We start from the raw sequence: 19,343 nt of genomic DNA on the forward strand, positions 1-19,343 counted from the left end.
AATTTATCCTCAAAACTTGGCATGTTTCATTTTTCCTCGAGAGTTCTCTAGATTTTCCCAAATTGTGCCAATTGAGATTAAAAATGAAATTTCCAATCTTTTAGGCACATTTAACTCTTCAAAGGAGTAAATGATAATTCCATTTCATTTTCAAAAGTTCTCAAAACCTTGAAAATGCTCCTTGAATGTCAATTTCCTCAAAGTTGGGTTAACTACCCTTCTAATCGGAGTTGACACTCTCTAACCCATCTATGGGGTAGAGAAGATGCTCCTAGGAACCCAATACCTATTAGAGCTCATTGGGTTCACTAAATATTCACTAGGGATAACTTCCCTAGCAACCCTCCTAATGACCCTCTTAGGCTTTAAACCCTTGGTCATTTGGGTCTCATCAAGGTCAACTATAGGGGTGACTCCTCTTGTGACCTTGGTAATGGTCTTCCTAGCCCTAGGTTTTGTTCCATAATCGAATGAAACATTATGATAAGTGGGCTTGACCAATTGGGACTTAGGTTTGTGACCCAAACCTTTCTTGTCCTTGGTTTTGGGTTTTTGACCCCTAGACCCTAGAGTCAAATCCTTAAGAGCCTTTTCTAGAGAGTCAAGTCTTGACCTCAAGACTTGATTTTCTTTCTCTAATACCTCAAGTTTTGATTTATCATTTTTCTTTGAGGTATTCCTAGGCATGTGTCTAGATGATTTGGGATTTCTATCTAGATTTTCCTTAGCCTTAGATGAGTTAATTCTAGGGTTAGCATTTTTAGAATTGTTCTTATCTAGGCTAACATGCTTGGCTCCTAAGCACATGTATCGATTTCTAGTGTTATCATGCTTATCATTATTGACAATGGCAATAAAACTACTAGTATGCATCCTACTAGAATTGCAAGAATGAGCTTTAAATGTTACCTTAGGGTTTGCTTTAGCTCCCCCTTTACATGTGTTTGGCCTCTTGTCCTTGTGAGGTTGCCTCCCCCTTGGACATTGACTCCTATAGTGTCCCCGTTGCTTGCATTAGAAGCACACCACGTGCTTCTTGCTCTTGCATGTCGGGACTCCGGCTTCCTTGACCTTTGGTGCCGGTGGAGTCTTTCTAACCCTCTTTGGACACTTACTCTTGTAGTGCCCAAACTTCCTACACTCAAAACACATTATGTGTATTTTGCTTGAAATCACAGTGTTTGAGTTACCTAGGGTTGTGGATGTAGATGAGCTTTCTTCTTCATCCCTTCCGGAGGTAGATGCCTCTTCTTGCTCCGATCTTGAACAAGAGCTCTCCTCCTCTTCTTCCTTGGATGTTGAGTAGCCCTCAACTCCCAATTCGCTTCCTCCATGATGTGAGCTACTTGGCTCACTAGGCTCCTTTTCATGAAATTTTGCCAAATTGTTCCACAATTCCTTGGCGTTGTTGTACCTATCTATCTTGCACAAAACATTATTAGGTAAAGCAAATTCATTAATTTTTGTTACCTCGTCATTGATTTCGGATTGTCGGATTTGCTCTTTCGTCCACTCCTTCTTCTTGATAGGTTTTCCTTCCTCATCCATCGGAGGGGAAAACCCTTCTTGTACACAAAACCAATTTAACATATTAGTCCTAAGAAAATACATCATCCTTACCTTCCAATATGTGAAGTTGTCGTGAGACTCGTAGAAGGGTTGAATCGTGACATCTTCTCCATAGAGATCCATCTCTAGCCCGTGCTCCCCCGGGTGTTGATCCGTCGAAGAGCGGCCTCGCTCTGATACCACTTGTTAGGATCTCTTCGTACGGCTAGAGAGGGGGGTGTGAATAGCCGACCCCAATTGCTCACGTTTCTTTCTACAAACTAGGGTTAGCGCAGCGGAAACTAAATGCAGAAAGAAAATAGGAGAAGAAATCAAACCTCTACGCAAGGATGTAACGAGGTTTGGAGATGATACTCCTACTCCTCGGCGTGTCCGTAAGGTGGACGAGCCCTATCAATCCGTCGGTGGATGAGTCCCGGAGAACCGGCTAATATCAACTCCTTGTGGGCGGAGAAACCTCGCCACAATCACTTGCAACAGCAAGCTAAGAGTACAAGAGAATAGCAAGAACAAAATACAGCAGGAATGTAAACACAGTAGCTTGCCTTCTCGTCAACTGGGGTCCCGGATGAAGTAGCAACTTCACGGACAGATGCAACAGCAAGCCAGTCGAAAAAACTGTCGGGGAAGCTCACGCGAAGCTTCACTAGCGGTTGAGCTCAGCAACGCTCGGAGCACCAGAAAAAGCAGAAGCTTCAGACCGGAGAGAACTTCCAGAAGGAAGAAGAAGTAGCAGAAGGAGAGAGATCACCGAAGTCCTGTAGCCCTCTTTTATACCTGCGAAGAAGAAGAGCAGAGAACTAGCCGTTGCGTCGCAACGGCTAGATTCCTGATCGGTCCATGGACCGATCAGGGAACCTCCTGATCGGTCCACAGACCGATCAGGCTTCGGTCCCTCGTCTGATCGGCGTCTCCTGATCGGTCTGTGGACCGATCAGAAACTCTGATCGGTCCATAGATCGATCAGCGCTTTCTCCCGAGCGACTGATCGTGATCGGTCCGCCGACCGATCGACATGGGTGATCGGTCCGCAGACCGATCCACGCCTTCTCGCGAGGTTGCGTTGCCTCGATCGGTCTCCGCATCGATCAGATTACAATCGATGAGCCATCGATCGATTCTCGATCGGTCACTGACCGATCGTGGCAAACGCAGATACCGGATCGGTCACCGCACCGATCCAAACTTCTCACCCTAAACCTAAGGCTTTACACCAACATCCGGTCAACCTTGACTGTTGGTACATCATCCTAGCATCCGGTCACCCTTGACCCGCTAGCACTCCCGCTAAGTGTCCGGTCAACCTTTGACCCACTTAGACTTTTTCCACACCAGATGTCCGATCATCTCTGATCCATCTGGATTTTCCTCTTCGTGCCAAGTATCCGATCACTCCCTTGATCTACTTGGACTTTCCAACACCAGATGTCCGATCACCCTTGATCCATCTGGATTTTCCCTTGCCTGGCTTCACTGACCAGGACTTTCACCTAGCTTCACTCACTAGGGTTTTCACCTGGCTTTACTCACCAGGATTTCCACACTGCCTAACATCCCTGTTAGGACTTTGCCACTGCCTGACTTCACTCACCAGGACTTTCCAACTGCCTAACATCCCAGTTAGGACTTTCCCTCGTGCCAAGCTCCCTGCTTGGACTTCTCCGTGCCAAGTCTCCATACTTGGACTTTTCCAGTTGCCAAGTCTCCATACTTGGACTTTTCCCGTGCCAAGTCTCCACACTTGGACTTTTCGCGTGCCAAGCTCCCTGCTTGGACTTTTTCCCGAATCAGGTCAACCTTGACCTACGGTTGCACCAATAATCTCCCAAACATCTATTCTTGTCCCATATCAAGAATAGAACTTCTCTTCTCGTCAAACATCGTCAAACATAACTCGTCAAACATCAAAACACAACTCGAGTCAAGTCAACTCGAGTCTGGTCAACCAGGTCAACCTTGACCTAAGATTGCACCAACAGAAGGCTTCAACGATGCACATCATTAACTTCGACATCTATTTTGGGGTGTCAATGGTCTTGCCTTATCCAAGGCCTCTCAACTCGGGAAGGTGTTTCATCAAAGCTACGAATAATCGGAATTGATGTTCTCCAACCATGTTTACAAGTAGGAGGCTTGCAAATTATGGAAAAGAGTTTTAATATTCCTTTTGAGTATCAGGTCATTGTTGGCATCAGAGATGGTGGTCCTGTTGAGCTTCTCAAGAGAGGCGAGGATGATTTGGAGGAGAAATTTGATGACAGCTTATTCTAGAAATATAATGCAAGAAGAAAAGCGAACAAATATATATACAAAAAGAGAATTCAATGGTTAGTTCACAGTTGAGTGGAGGACTAGTATTGGATTTTTCTAGCTCGAGTTGTTATATAGAAGAAAAGCAGGAAGCAAAAACTCAAATCTCCATGTGATACAGTGCATAAAGATGGAGCTCGATAATGTCATGTAGTCAAAAGTCAAGGAGACGTGACAGTCAAAAGTCAAAGGGGTGTGACAGTCAAAAGTCAAGGGGCGTGGTAGTCAAAAGTCAAAGCGGCGTGACAGTCAAAAGTCAAGGGGGCGTGGTAGTCAAAAGTCAAGGGGGTGTGACAGTCAACAGTCAGAAAGAGGGAGTTAGACCACCTCACATCATTAGTCGCATATTTCCTGGACAGTCACAGCCAGGGCAGGTCCCCCAAATCTGAGACATAAGATGGAGCTCGTACTAGTTCCTTACCTGCCCCCGACTGATCGAACTTTCCCAGCCCGGTCTATGTAGACTCCCGGCCGACCTTTCAGCGATCAAGGCGTGAAAGATGAGTCCCTCACCACAGTCTCAGATAAAACCCGAGCGGATCACCGTAGCTCATCCTCCTCATCAAGACTCAAGCCGGGTGGTACATCTGAATGGTCATCCCGAGCTGTCTGTAGCTGAACCCAGGTGGGACGGAAAGTGCTAAGCAACAACAATGTCAGGGAATCATAACCTCCTGTCAGAGAATAACTGTCATACGTCCGAGAATATTCCAGTGGTATGCTATCATCTGCAAATGGAACATTCCTTCCATCAATAGGAGGTCACCGTACATCCTCTCTCACCCGATAGGTCCTGACACCCGACATTCTCTAACAACATATAGGCTCTGAAGGTATGCAACGTCATATAAAAAGGGAGGTCATCTTCCTTAGTCAGGTATGCACACATACGCACTCGTCTTCAACAGTTCTTTTTCCATCGTACACTGTTCTTCTGGAAAGAATGACTTGACTTGAGCTTCGAATGGCCTGTACCGGAGATTTTTTTCCTGGTTTCTGATTTCTAACGCTCCGGGTGCTTGTCTGAGTGTATGCAAAGTTCAGGTACTACCAATCCTCATACTTAGATCAGGGAGTTCCACGTGGGGGTTTGCTTTTCGGACATGCATACACCGGGTACGTCAAAGTTGCCTCTTCCTCAACACCAACGTCATCTTTACCGACCTCCATCTGACTCAGATTCCAGACAGGATCAACATGTTTATACATTTGACACTATCCAAATTGTGACAAACTATTTTTGCGAGTCAAATAAGCTTGGAGAGGGTGAATTTGGCTAGTTTAGCCTGGAGGACTAAGTAGAAACGCATCAACTACTAGGAGGTTTTATCGAGTTGTTGCCAGAGGATCTTCCTCCGGTGTTACCTCCTGATGACATTATTTTAAACTTGATGATGAGTTATTTTCAACCCGGAGTGACTAATGCAGGAGAGTCTAAAGATTTTTATTATTATTTTTGATAATTTTTAAAAAATTTAATATTTAAGGTATCTCATCTTTTAGGATTTTGAACCTATATAAACATTTGTTTAGTTGATGCTAGGGAAGATCTTTTGTTATTGAATACAACTCTTTTTTTAATAAAATCTAGAGACAGCAGTTTCTCTTTGTTTGCCAATCTCTCCTGCCTTGCTTTTTTCCACAATTGCTCTCTAACTTTAGCCACAGAATAATCGTTATTCTATCCTGGGTCAAAATCTTTGCTGCAATTTTTGTTCAAAGACAAAAAATTTTGTTCAGAATGACATGGCTTTTGAAGATGTTAAGGCCTAAAATGTTTAATGGTTCTATATTTTCTAGGTGGCAAAGAACAAATGGCAGCATGGTTAGCAACATTAGGACTGATAAGTGCCACAGGGAAAGGTTCTTTCATCATGCTCTCCCTCCTGAGAGTATCTTGGTAGCAGAATCATGAATTTTAGTTGTCTCTTCGATATTCTATATGAAACCTACACAAACAAGACTGCTACTAGGATGATTCAATTTTCTCGCCCTCATTTTCACATTCATGCACAATAGCTTTCGCTTTCATTTTCACTAGCTCCCCTTTTTTATTTGTTAGAATCATGAATGCTCTATGGATCAAGAGATTACTTTGATACAAAGTATTGGAAGGGATGAGTTCAATCGGGATTACTTTGATACAAACTATTGGGATTGATCTTTATCTATCCTTCATTCAGCAATTTTCCTTTTAGTGCTTACTTTTCACCAAGGACGTTAACTCCTAAACCAAAATCAACTTTTGAACATTCTGAATGCTTATTGCTCACAAGCATAGTTTTCAATCTTATATATATGTATATAAAAATCTTAATTATCTTTGACATTAGCTGTATTTTCCATCCTTGCAACAACAAACTCTTTTTCTACGAATCTCACATCAACACTAGAAACAATTTCCACATACATCAAGAACACTCCATGCATTCTTATTTCTCCAACCAAAAGATAACAACAAAAGCAAAAAATGGATAACTTCCTCAACGGATGTGAATGCATTGCATGAGTGGCATAAATTTGAAGGACTTTTAACCACCTCTACCTGCTCCAGCCATCCCCATCTACAGTCGGTCATTTTCTCATCACATAGTTGACCAGCTGGTTCATTCATGCGACGACTCCTTGCGGCTTTAGTACGTGAGGGGAGCCGGATGAAGGGTGGAGCTTTGTCAGCTGCTGCACAGGAGAAAGGCTTGTGCAGCCACCGCGACGCCGGCTCTCATCTGCCTTCGCTGCAAAGTGTGCCCAGGTACGTCCTCACACGGCTAGCCCTTCCATTAAACCAATGATATATGCACAAGGTTGGAATTAGCAACGGCAGGGGAGATTTTTTTGACATTTCGATCTGATTTTCTAGAAGTGTGGTTCCATCGACTGGTTTGATGGATTTTTTTAATCTATTTTGTAGCACGGACAATCTATGAACTAACATGACACACAAACAAACAAAAAAAGTATTTGATTTCAATTTTTTTCTCTGATCAAACCAGAAAAAATGGACATGACTTGCGGCAGCCGAATCCTGCTGCTCGTCGTTGCTCTTCTTTGTGCTCTGCTCGCAGCAGATTCAGCAGTCGTGGAGCGCACTTTCCATGTAAGTAAACAGTTTCTACCTTTGATTTCTGTTCTTGCTCTGTAAATCTGAACCAAAGATCGATAGTAATGACATTGAATTTGTGGCTTCGAGCAGGTCGGAAACTTGACCGTCAGCCGGCTGTGCGAGAGGAGGGTCATCACCGCAGTGAACGGGACGCTGCCCGGCCCGACCATCAGGGTCCGGGAAGGCGACACACTGCTCGTGCACGTCGTCAACCTCTCGCCCTACGACATAAGTATTCACTGGTGCGTGCGATCCATCGAAGAAGAGGCATTTTTTATTATTCAGAAAAAAATGGCGATTTTGATGGGTGTCAGCGTTTAATTATTTATTTACTTGGCGGGCAGGCACGGGGTATTCCAGAAGCAGAGCGGGTGGGCGGATGGGGCGAACATGATCACGCAGTGCCCGATTCGACCCGGCGGCAGCTACAGCAACAGGTTCAACGTGAGCGGGCAGGAAGGCACGCTGTGGTGGCACGCCCACACCTCTTTCCTCCGCGCCACCGTCCACGGCGCGCTCATCATCCGCCCCAGAAACCACTCCTTCCCCTTCCGCAAGCCGTACCGGCAAGTCCCCATACTGCTCGGTGCGTACGTGTGTTACACCCCGAAAAGGTCGCCTTCTAGTTCTTGTCCTAATTTGGTAGGAATATGGCATGGGTGATTGCAGGCGAGTGGTGGAACGCCGACGTGGTAGACGTGGAAAAGCAGGCGTTCTTGACCGGCGGCGGCATCGTCAACATTTCCAATGCCTTCACTATCAATGGAAAGCCCGGCCACTTGTACACCCGATGCAAGAATCGTAAGCACGGATTGATATTAATCACTTCCTCCGAACTCTTTGGATTGAGGCATGGTGATTGATCCCTTTTTTCTTTGTTCTTCAATAGGCATGTACAAACTTGAGGTGGTTGCCGGAAAGACCTACCTACTTCGCATCATCAACTCCGCAATCACCAGTCAGCTCTTCTTCAAGATCGCCGGCCACACCTTCACAGTGGTCGCCGTCGATGCCTGCTATACCAAGCCCTACGACACCGACGTGGTGGTGATTGCGCCGGGCCAAACGGTCGATGCCTTGATTGTCACGGACTCACCCTCTTCGCGCTACTACATGGCCGCTCGGCCCTACATCAGCTCTCTCAACGGCCCACCCAGCTTCGACAACACCACGGCCACGGCCATCATGCGCTACAAGGACGCTGACGACGCGCCTCCGCAGATGCCACGCATGCCGGCGCTCAACGATACCCCCACCGCCCACCGGTTCTACACCAACTTAACCGGTCTTCGGAGGCCAGGGGCGCCCACCGTCCCCCTGGAGGTGGAGGAGCACATGTTCGTGACCTTCGGCCTGGGGGTGCTGCCCTGCGATCCAGCCCAGTTGGTGTGCAACAGGAGCCGAGGCACGTTGGGTGCCAGCATGAACAACGTCTCCTTCCGGTTCCCCACCGCCTTGTCGCTGCTGGAGGCGCACTTCAGGGGCTTCCACGCAGAGTACCAATCAGACTTCCCAGACCGCCCTCCGGTGATGTTCGACTTCACGAGCAACAGCTTGAACACGGATCCCCGCCTCACCCCGCTCCTCCGCACGCAGAGGGGAACCAAGGTGAAGAAAGTGAAGTACAACGCGACGGTGGAGATGGTGCTGCAGAACACCGCCATTATCGGCATTGACAACCACCCCCTGCACCTTCATGGCTTCAACTTCTTCGTGCTCGCGCAAGGCTTCGGAAATTACAATGCCACGACGGCGAGAAGTCGATACAATTTGGTGGATCCACAAGTGAGGAACACAATTGCTGTACCTGCCGGAGGATGGGCTGTCATTCGATTTGTGGCCAACAATCCAGGTAATTCAATATGTATGAAAAACTCCCAACTACATATATCTTCATGATATATAATCCATATATATCGATTAAGCTTAATTTCCTGTGTTTTGTAGGAGTGTGGATTATGCACTGCCATTTGGAGCAACACGTGTCATTAGGGTTAGCAACAGTTTTTGTGGTAGAAGACGGAACCACGCCGGACTCAATTCTTCCTCCACCTCCTGCGGACTTCCCTGCGTGTTAAAAGGAGTTGGGGGCGTAAATCCTGTGTAAACTACTAAACTCACCCACCTGCCGTTTATCTTCTCGATTATCATTATTTATCTTTTTCGTGTTGATCAACTGATGGAGATGCTGAGACAAACACTTTTGCCGTGTGTTAAAAGGAGATAAAGGAGAACCAGTGGTATTAATTAAGCAACCTACACATCCGTATATATGGCTGTGATTAAATTTTTATGATACATTACAATAAAGTGTAGGGGAGTTTTAAGGCGAGCAATATGGGATATAACGAGTACACGTACCATAGAAAGGTATGATGGTCAAAGTTAAAATGACGTGGTGGTTAAAGTCAAGGGAAAATGACATTCTCCACCAGGCTTTGTTATTTACACAGCGTTAAGACTAAGTTTATTCCTGAACTAGGAATCGAGGATGTCTAGTCATTCAATAATCGAGGAAGTTTATGGGAGTATACAACCCACCTCACAATCGACCAACTATATATCTGGTAAGCATAAGGGCTGACCTCCCTAATTCTTATAAATAATCTCTCTACACACACCTGTCGGCTCTATTACTGATCATCCCTATGAGTTTCCACATGACAATATATCTATGTATTTATTCGGTAATAGAACCAGACGAGTTTATATGGCTCCATATTCGTCCCTTATATGCACAAGTGTAAGGTAGCTATCTTTATAAATCCAGTCAGAATTCCAAATCTCAAGTTCTCTTTTCCTACATTTTATAATACTTATAATTGGCTTAAAGTACCGATCGAACCTCTCAGAGTATAGCTCCATCTCTCTGGGCAGCCAGACATGCATACAAGGTCGATCAGTCATAAGGCACTTAGTTTTGTATTACTTTTTGAACGGATTTCCAACACGCCCAATGCATTATATTATTTTTTGAACGGATTGCTAACACCATTCATTACATAACCAAGCAACTTAATGCGAGGATAGACATAAAGATGGCCAACCTTATAAGTCAGCCGAGATATATTCTGCAGATAACATGAGCAGAGAATCCTAACAACTTATCGGAATAACAACCATATGTCAGAGAATATTCTTCTAGAACTTTCTTCGAGGATTATCATGTTTCTTATTAGCCGACCACGTATAACAATATATTATTTTAATCACCTTGTCAATGACATAAGTTATAAATAATAAAAGAGGTATACATGTGTGTAATGAAAGATTCTTTGAACAATTATTACACATTACCTAGATTATACACTCTTCATTGCTCAACAACATCTGATATTCTGTGTCGCCTAATGATTACAGAAGTTATGAAAAGTGACATATAAAAGGGGCATCTTCGTTGACAAGATACGCTTTTTCAGCATCTAAGATAAGGTTTACTCTCACATGTACATTTTTTACTGTTCTTCATTTGTCCGTCGAAAATTCGTACTAATTTGAATGTCGTAAGGAACTCCCTCCCTTAATTATAGATACTAACATTGTGTTGACTTATTCTAGTATACGCAGGGCTAAAGGAAAACCTCTCCCCCTGAGTAAAAGTTCTTTCTCAATTAATAATTAAGCCATCGTTATCAGCACCTCATCTCTTCCGTCTTACACAGGATTATATTAAATACAATCATGAAATTAATACGTGAATTAGAAACTAACAAAGTGCATGTAAAAAATTTGGCAAAGGCTTTGTTCGTTGTTCCCACTCACGGGCTCGTGTTGTTCTCGATCAAATCCAACTGCTGCACTCACCGTCCACTACGCACGCGACGTCACAGTAATGTGGATTCATGATTTGCTCGCTGCTGCTCCACTGTCTGTCCATGAAACAAGAGTTGGTGGAACAGCTGACAACTCATTAACTCATGCCTCCACCCGAACAAGCTGCCAAAACAAGAGCAGCGAGATCTTAGAAGAAGCTAGCCATGTCAAAATCCCTGCCAGCTGCTGCTTCTTCTTCTCCTTCCCCAAATATGCATCCTCTGCTTCTCCTGTTCCTCCTCCTGCTACAGCAGCAGCAGCAGCAGACCTCTGCAGAAAGTGCAGCCGCGGGGGCGCTGACTTGCGGTGGGAATGGAAACGGAAGGGGATCATGCTTGGTCGAGCAGGGCATGGCCGTGGAGATGGAGCTGAGCTCGGAGGAGAGCAGGAGGCTGCTGTGGGCCGTCACGGAGAAGAAGTACATCAGCTATGACGCTCTCAAGGGGGACTCGGTGCCCTGTTCCAAGCCCGGAGTCCCTTACTACAATTGCCACACCTTCCCCACCGCCGGCCCCTACACCAGAGGCTGCCAAGTCATTAGCGGCTGCAGAGGCGACACTCCTTAGCACAAAAGCCCCCCTTCGGCACATGAATTAAGCTTCAGGAGAGATCAAGAACCCTACTCAATTACATATTGTTCTAAGCATTACGATGTTTGCAATGCCACTCTTTCTCGAGAGGATGCAAGTTCTTGCAGCTTCTCGCCTGCAAATATAATCTCATCGTACAATTTGATTGTCAATTTAGTAATGAACTTGGGATTCCATCTTAAAGATGCTGGAAAGATGAACAGAACAAATCAAAAAAGGAACAAGGATTCTTCTGAGATCTCTACGATACCATTTTAGAATTTTTTTTTTTTTTTTTTTGCAGATCTTCTCTACATCAACCCCTCTTTCTATAAAAAAACAATAACTCGTAGTATGAAATCGATGAAAAAGATCCAAACCAAATAGAACATGAGCACCTTTGTAAGAATGGGATTCTAGAGTTTTGTCTGTTTAACCACTTACATCTATCATAATTAAAAAGTTAATTAATTAATTATTATGAAAAACAATATGCTAATCATCATTTATTAATTGGTCGGCAGACTTTTAAGTAGAGAAGAAGATTTTAACTCCCAAAAAATTTGAGGTGCGGAGGAAAAGTAGAAACAATCTAATAATTTAAGGGGAAAAAATGTTTTGGGAGCTAAAGTAGCATAGTTTTTTATTTAAATAAATAAATAGATTCATTTATATTTATATATTTATAATTTCTTATTAAAACAATAAAACATAAGTAAATAAAGTCAGTACTGTAATTAAACAAACGCTTACGTTTTTATTATTTATAAAATCACCTATTATAATTAATTAAATGAAGGCGCATGGAACACTTACTATAATTTTTTTTTAAAAAAAAAAACGTCTCCAAATAAAACTATTATAATTAAATGATTATATTTCCTTTTTACTTATTATTTTTTTAAAAATAAAGTTACATACCAAGTGTATATATATTATTATATATTTAATGTCATAAAATACGCATACGTGAATTAGAAACTTTCCTGGACTGATTCAGAAACCACGAACGCGCATTGCACTGGGAGATCGAGAAAGGTTGTACTCCGCCGAACTCGGAGCGTCCTTTCATTTCCTATTGAAAGAGAAGAGGAGAGAAGAGGAGAGGAGAGGAGAAAGGAGAGAAGAGACGCGAAGAGCAGAGAAGGAAGGTATCGCATTCTGTTCCTTGTCTCATCTGATCCAAACCCAGCCAAGCGGCACCACTCGCCGTCGCATCCTTGGAGTCCGTTGGGCGGCACGAGCATTTCGGTGTCGGCGTCTCCGAACCTGATGTTTGGGTCTTTCCCGTCGTTTCCTGCGCAGCGAATGAGCTAAATCGGATTCAAAAGCTTGGTCTGGGCGTCGGTTGACGAAAACGAGCGAGGCAAAACCATCTGTCTCCTCCTTTCCCTTGCTATACTCGGTAGGCGTTTGCGGAGAACACGACGGTTCTTTTGTTGCGCGTACTGTGATTTGGCGTTTAGTGCTCTGTTTCTCCCGAAATCTGTTCGTCTCTTGTTCTTCAATTACCACGAGAGGTTTGCAGCAATTTTGAAAAATATTCTTCCTTGAATAGTGCTGTTCGTCTTGGTGATTCAGGCTTAAACAATGGTAATATCCACTGATAATGTTCGGGGCTTTTCTCTGGCCCTTTCCTCAAGCGTTTTTATCGGATCAAGCTTTATAATAAAGAAGATCGGTTTAAAGAAGGCAAGCTCCTACGGAATCAGTGCAGGTTGTTTTTTTTTCTCTCTTCTTAATCATCATTTATCTTGCACCATCAATTTCACTACTTGATTTTGAATGAACTTGTACGTTTGTTGATGTATATAATTTGGTATGTATTTTTTTCCAGGTTCCGGAGGATTCTCATATTTATATGAGCCCTTGTGGTGGCTGGGAATGGTTACAAGTGAGTTTCTAAACTTTGTTGTATCTTGCATCCCTATTTTATCAGATATTATAATCTTGTGTACCGAATGCTACATGCTGAGGCAAACAAAAAATCAATATGGATACCAAGAATTGTACCATAATAAAATCAGCTATGGTTCCTACCTCCTCCTACATCCCTCCTTTCCTAGACCGAACTCAAAACAGAAGACATAAGAGGGTCCTGTCATTTCACATCACCTGTGAATTGTGATGATAAGTTATGTTTTCTTAAAGGGGAATGCAAGATTTAGCCAATATCTATCTTCTACTCAGAATTGTTAAATATCTATTCATATTGCAAATCCTTTCTGTCAATTACTGAATCGTGAAACATAATGTTCACTTAAAATGATTAAAAAGTTACCTACCTAGATGTGATTTTTTTTATATCTTTAAATATATAAAATAATGCAGTATCATACTGGAGCACATTGAACATGATTCATAATAATAATATAATAAATCCAGGCTTAATTTGAACAAGAAAAAAATAAAAAATTCTGTTTATTGTTCCACAAAATGACATTTTTCACTCTCAAATACTAGACAATCATTGTTCGGTCCCCTTTTCCTGACCTGAAATTTTGATTGTACCATTGCTGCTAAAGTAGTGCTGTCTTAGAAAAGACCATTACTTATTTATCTATCTTTGCATTAAGATGTTTATTCTGGAAACAGCCTCTTGCAAAAAGCATGGTAAGGCTGCGTATAATGGATCCTTCCTCGGGACCCCGCATGGCGGGAGCTTCATACACCGGGCTGCCCTTTTTTTTTTTTTGCATTAAGATGTTTATTGTTAACTAGGGATTTGTTAATTTTTTTTATATTTAAGAAAATTTAGCCAAAAGAGAATAACAAATATTCCAATACTGCTCATTCTTCTAGTAATGGATATTGGCTTCCTCAATTACAGTTGTTACTCTATTGTTCTCAGTGAAAATAAGTTCTTCATGGGCTCATTTATTTTTATTTTTGACTAACTCATTTATATGTTTTTTTCTTCTAGTGATTGTTGGTGAGGTTGCTAATTTTGCTGCATATGCATTTGCTCCAGCAATACTTGTTACTCCTTTGGGAGCTTTGAGTGTTATAGTCAGGTATGGCACCATGTTGCTCTGTAAGAAATTGTTTGTTTTAGAGTAAATGGTCTCTCTTTCTTTCTAAACCTAGTTCATGCAGTGCAGTGCTTGCACATTTTGTGTTGGATGAGAAGCTACACATATTTGGTGTCCTTGGTTGTGTCCTTTGTGTTGTGGGATCAACTAGTATAGTTTTGCATGCACCTCAAGAGAAGAATATTGAGTCAGTTAAGGAAGTGTGGGACCTAGCTACAGAACCAGGTAGCACTAAATTTATTTGCCAAAGGGATTGCAATGCCAAGCATAATTTTCATTTTGATAGTTGTTGATTCTGTAAATTTCATTAATAAATGCTCGTCCCTATTGCTTTCATGCATTCTTATCAATATTTGATGTTTTCACAGGTTTCATTGCTTACTCATGTGTGGTTATCATCCTAGTAATTGTTCTAGTTATACAGTTCGCTCCGCGATATGGTCGAACGCATTTGATTGTCTATGTTGGCATTTGCTCATTGATGGGCTCTTTGACAGTATGTTATTTACGCCACACAATATATATTCAATGATTTCTAGTTTTCTCATTAAGCATTGGTTCACAGGTTATGGCTGTCAAAGCAGTGGGTATTGCTTTAAAGCTTACGTTTTCTGGAATGAATCAATTTGTATATGCTCAGACTTGGTTTTTCACAGTTGTCGTGATAACTTGTTGTCTTTTTCAGTTGAACTACTTGAACAAGGTAAATCCAGTTCACTCATGCAACTCCATTGTCTTAAACATCAAGAAACTCTGATACTTAAGAAATCTGACAGAAAAAAATCAAAGTGACTATGAAATAAAATATTCTTTACTTTGAATTTTTTTAGCTTTTGGGCAGATTTGAGTTTGTTGTATGTGACCTCGACTACAATTATATTATAAAAAGAGAAAATTTCATTTTGCCCCATACATCTCACTCACTATTCCCTTTTAAACCCCCTCCCCTCTCTCTGTCCCTAAACATTTCCCAACTTCCTACTCAACCATAAATATCCGAAAGTTATTATAACTCGTCTGAACCATCTAGAACTTTGGGTGGATCACTAGAAAAATAGTGTTTGGATGAATGCAATTTTTCTTCAATAAAAGTGTTTGGATGCCTGATGGGCCAAGATTTTTGAGAAACCGAAGAGTTGTATAAAGTTTTCAGGAGGAATTGTAGGTTCTAAAGATTGAGGAGTAGTCAATTTAAACATGAAGTTTGCTGAGTGGTTTGTGTTGCAACGTAATATATTCAAACCTTTACCTATAACTGTTTCAAAGAAGAAAGCTACAAACCATCTGAGACCAAGTTCCATCCATGTTAACTACAGACTACTAGTTTGCGTCACGTGGGCAAAGTTTTATTCAATGATGATACAATGAATAGTCTCAGTTATCAGCTCAATAAGTAGAACATAACAAAAGAAGCATATTGTTGGTTGCCACGATGTGTGTCCAATGCTATTCTCTATGATAAAAATCTGTATTATATACTTGTATGACTCATACTGTATACTGACTAGCATAACTTGTGCATTTGAGTTAGATATAACAAATTTGAGGCCAGGATAAGGCAGAAAAATTGATGGTTAAAAATAAATAAGAACTTCTGTATGTATGTCCAAGGTAAAACACTGCTAGCAAACAAAAGAATGAATGGAGAAAAAACATTGTTATAATAAGGATAAGGCAGAAGTTATCTTATAGTAAAAGATTCAACAAAGGAAGCTAAGATGCAGTAAGATGAAGATAAGCTCAACAGAAATTCAAAAGTACATTTAACAGACAGCATAAGCAAGTACACCGCTAAATCTGCTTCTTGAATGAATAAGGTATCATATTCTGATGGCCACTATCCTGTTTGTCAAAGTATCTATTGTTGGTTTCACAATTCATTCATAATATTTTTGTTAATCATATTTGCATGAGTTAAATATGAACTATCCCAGTAAGGATATTTACTTAGAAATGCCCAAAGGATCCTTGTGCATGAAGTGTTCATTCTAGAACAATTTTTCATGACATGAAGATTGCTATAATAGCATATTCATGAGCTACAAGGAACTTGATCATTATGGAATTGAACAATAGGATTAAGAAAACATTTTTATCTTCTGCATATGTAACAGCTTGGAGTGGTCTAAGGTTCTAACATACACAAAATTTGCAGGCTTTGGACACTTTCAACACTGCAGTGATTTCTCCTGTCTACTACGTTATGTTCACTACTCTCACTATATTTGCCAGCATGATCATGTTCAAGGTAAGTTGAAAAAAATTGTCCATTTTTCTAGCAACTTCTTCACATTATTGACATTGGACCTTCGCACCAATTCAACATACCTTATTTGGGGCCAATGAAGTTAATATTTCCACATATATCTGAATGTGATTTTTCTTCCAAAAAAAGACCTTTTTTCTGAGAGAAACCATCACTACAATGGGATTCAGGGGGAAAAACACATTAACTTCAATGAAGTTTGCTCATGGTACTAGGCCACAGATTTTTATTTTTTGTGAAATTCTAGCATTTTATTTTGTATCAACTGAGTGCAGGCAATAAGAAAAGAAATGACAAACTAAGTTTGAGCCGTATTGCATTATTATGCTGCTGTATTTATCTAATTGAAATTGTTCTATTTCATGATTATGTTCAATATCACTTCTTTGGACCTAGATTGTCAGCAGTATGAGTTGCAGCATGTCCTAGTGCTGATTTCTCTAGGTCTTCTGACATCAAAATATGATGGCTTTATGAAATAAATCATTTCGGGGCCAACAATAGCTCAATGTTCATGACCAAGTGTTACTGCACTCTCTTTGGAATAAGTCGTAAAAAGGAGAAATGACCATCACCTGCTGAATCCTTATTACACTACATGTGCAAGTAATTGCCATATTGTTTTGTGGAAGACAATTATTACCTTGATTTTTGAAAGATTTCTTTTGTCTAATTTGTTATTGTTTCAGGACTGGTCTACACAGAATGCATCACAGATTGTTACGGAGCTTTGTGGCTTTATCACAATTCTCTCAGGAACTTTCCTTCTTCATATGACAAAGGACATGGGGAATCCTGTGACCACAGAGCCAACCAGATTGACGGAGAGAGAACTGTCAAACCACCACTAATCACACTTGTTTTAGCTGTCTTGTTACGGTCGCCGATGAATTGGCTCCATCACTAAATTGCATTTTTAGGAGATTTCTTGATTAGCTTAATCTCGCTAAAATGCAACAAAAAGCCTCTTCTTCAGTTAACAAGCTCAAGACACCTTGAGATGACCTCATACTTGATTTCCCAGATTCCTTGAAACGAGTTTATACATGTTTGTCAGTTAATATTTCTTCCTTTTGTTTTTTTTTCTGCTTCTGTACATAAACATCAATTGCTTCAAACTGATACTGTGCAGAAAGAACTAAACAAGTCTGGAGTCAACGTTTGTTTTATCAAATTTTCTGAATTAACATGGCAACCTTTTCTCTTATGCATTGCTAGCTGAAAGACTTGTACAGAGCGACATTTCAGTTCATATCTGTGTTTATCTTTGCATATTGAGCTTCATTCCTTGCTGCCGCTGCGTGTAAGCTTCTTCATCCCTTTGAAGACTTTGGAGAGCTTTGCCAAATTGCGCTTCCCCATCCCCAGATTCATCTTCCCGGCGGACAGCCGGAACGCGTCTAGGCAGCACAATTGCACAGCACTTGGCTCCTCTTCTTCCTCCTGCTTCACTGCATCTCTCTCTTTCTCCTTCTTCACCTTCTTTTTCCGACTGGTTTTGGCGGCGTTCGGATCGGCATTGGCCTCGTAAGCCTCCCAAAGCAAATCCATGTCTTCCTCGCCTTCCGCCACCTCCCGCTCCTTGCACAGCTTCTGCGTCATCCTCTCCTCGTAAAGCTTGCACGCCAGCGTCCTCTTCCACTCTCTCTCGTTCCTCACCGACCCGTACCTTTGAAGGCTTTCGACCAATTCGCTGCTGTCGCTGTGGCTGCGGTTTCTGGTTGGGCGGAGCGCGGAATCGCTTCCGCTCTGGCTCGGCTGCTCTGTTTCATGAGCAGAGACAGCGTGGTCCGCCAATGGTAGCTGGCCGAACACCACCTCCGCGGCGCTCCCGCGGGAGCTCGGACTCGCGTCGTCGATCGGCGAGAGGACGAGGGACGCGAATTGCTCTAAAAGATCGATCTTTTCTCTGCCCCGGAGCCCGTCCTGCAGCGCGAGGAGCACAATGCGGGAAGTCGCGCCGAGGAACCGGGGTGCCGCCGCCGCCTCATTGCGGTCGAAGTAGGGGGAGGCGGTGAGGAGGAGGAAGAAAAGGGCGGAGGTGGAGAGGAGGAGCGGAGACAGGTAGCGGAGGAGCGGGAGGAGGCGAGGAAGGAAGAGGAACAAGTAGGTGGAGTGCAGAGGATGGGAGGCCAAGAAAGACAAGAAGGAAACGATGTCGAAGAAGAGGATGGCCGAGAGGTGGGCGACTGAACCACCACAGCTGCGCAACCGCTGCATCGACTCGACTCGACTCGATCGTTGCCGTTGCAGGCTATCGCTAGAAAAGAAGGCGAGTGGAAGGAGGACGACGGAGCGGTCACTTTTGGTGCGCTTCCTTTTCCAATTCCGGTTGGTGCAGCGACAGCGAAAGCGAGGAAAAAGCGAGGAAAGAAAATGAAAAGACGAAAGAGTTTGCAGTGTCTAGGCGTGAATTGTGGGGAAGCACAAGCAACCAGCGAGGGTCCTTCACATGAATTTTGCATGAGGAGTTTTTTTTTTCATTTTTCCTACAGATCTGCTACGACGAGCACTATTGATGCAGCGACAAGAAACACACTTTCTGTCACAGTACTGCTTTTGGCATTTCATTGTCAAAAAGGTCCGATTTAATCATTCTCAATTGCTTTCATCAACTCTGGCACCTCATGCATGATGAACTTCCAGTACCACCCCCATTCCAAAAAGCTTCTTCTTCGTCC

The 19,343-nt window shown here is 42.5% G+C and overlaps 3 protein-coding genes across 3 annotated transcripts; all 3 read left to right on the top strand.

Moving 5' to 3' along the window:
• The first annotated feature begins 6,546 nt into the window (after positions 1–6,546).
• LOC121968011 (laccase-14-like) lies at positions 6,547–9,206 on the top strand. Its single transcript, XM_042518536.1, has 7 exons — positions 6,547–6,631; positions 6,873–6,976; positions 7,073–7,224; positions 7,327–7,568; positions 7,652–7,783; positions 7,872–8,834; positions 8,930–9,206. Exons 2-7 carry the CDS (start codon positions 6,878–6,880, stop codon positions 9,058–9,060), a joined length of 1,719 nt encoding a protein of 572 aa, XP_042374470.1. The 5' UTR covers positions 6,547–6,631; positions 6,873–6,877; the 3' UTR covers positions 9,061–9,206.
• A 1,672-nt stretch (positions 9,207–10,878) lies between these two features.
• On the top strand, positions 10,879–11,537 carry LOC121968012 (rapid alkalinization factor-like). The gene has a single exon (XM_042518537.1). It carries the CDS (start codon positions 10,960–10,962, stop codon positions 11,359–11,361), a length of 402 nt encoding a protein of 133 aa, XP_042374471.1. The 5' UTR covers positions 10,879–10,959; the 3' UTR covers positions 11,362–11,537.
• Positions 11,538–12,403: 866 nt separating this feature from the next.
• LOC122055508 (probable magnesium transporter NIPA2) lies at positions 12,404–18,065 on the top strand. Its single transcript, XM_042616975.1, has 9 exons — positions 12,404–12,769; positions 12,946–13,081; positions 13,202–13,258; positions 14,288–14,378; positions 14,461–14,621; positions 14,765–14,892; positions 14,962–15,099; positions 16,552–16,644; positions 17,352–18,065. The coding sequence occupies exons 2-9, from the start codon at positions 12,955–12,957 to the stop codon at positions 17,511–17,513; spliced, it is 957 nt and encodes a 318-aa protein (XP_042472909.1). The 5' UTR covers positions 12,404–12,769; positions 12,946–12,954; the 3' UTR covers positions 17,514–18,065.
• The last annotated feature ends 1,278 nt before the right edge of the window (positions 18,066–19,343 follow it).

The sequence above is a fragment of the Zingiber officinale genome, chromosome 3B (assembly GCF_018446385.1).
Source record: "Zingiber officinale cultivar Zhangliang chromosome 3B, Zo_v1.1, whole genome shotgun sequence".
Classification (NCBI taxonomy): domain Eukaryota; kingdom Viridiplantae; phylum Streptophyta; class Magnoliopsida; order Zingiberales; family Zingiberaceae; genus Zingiber; species Zingiber officinale.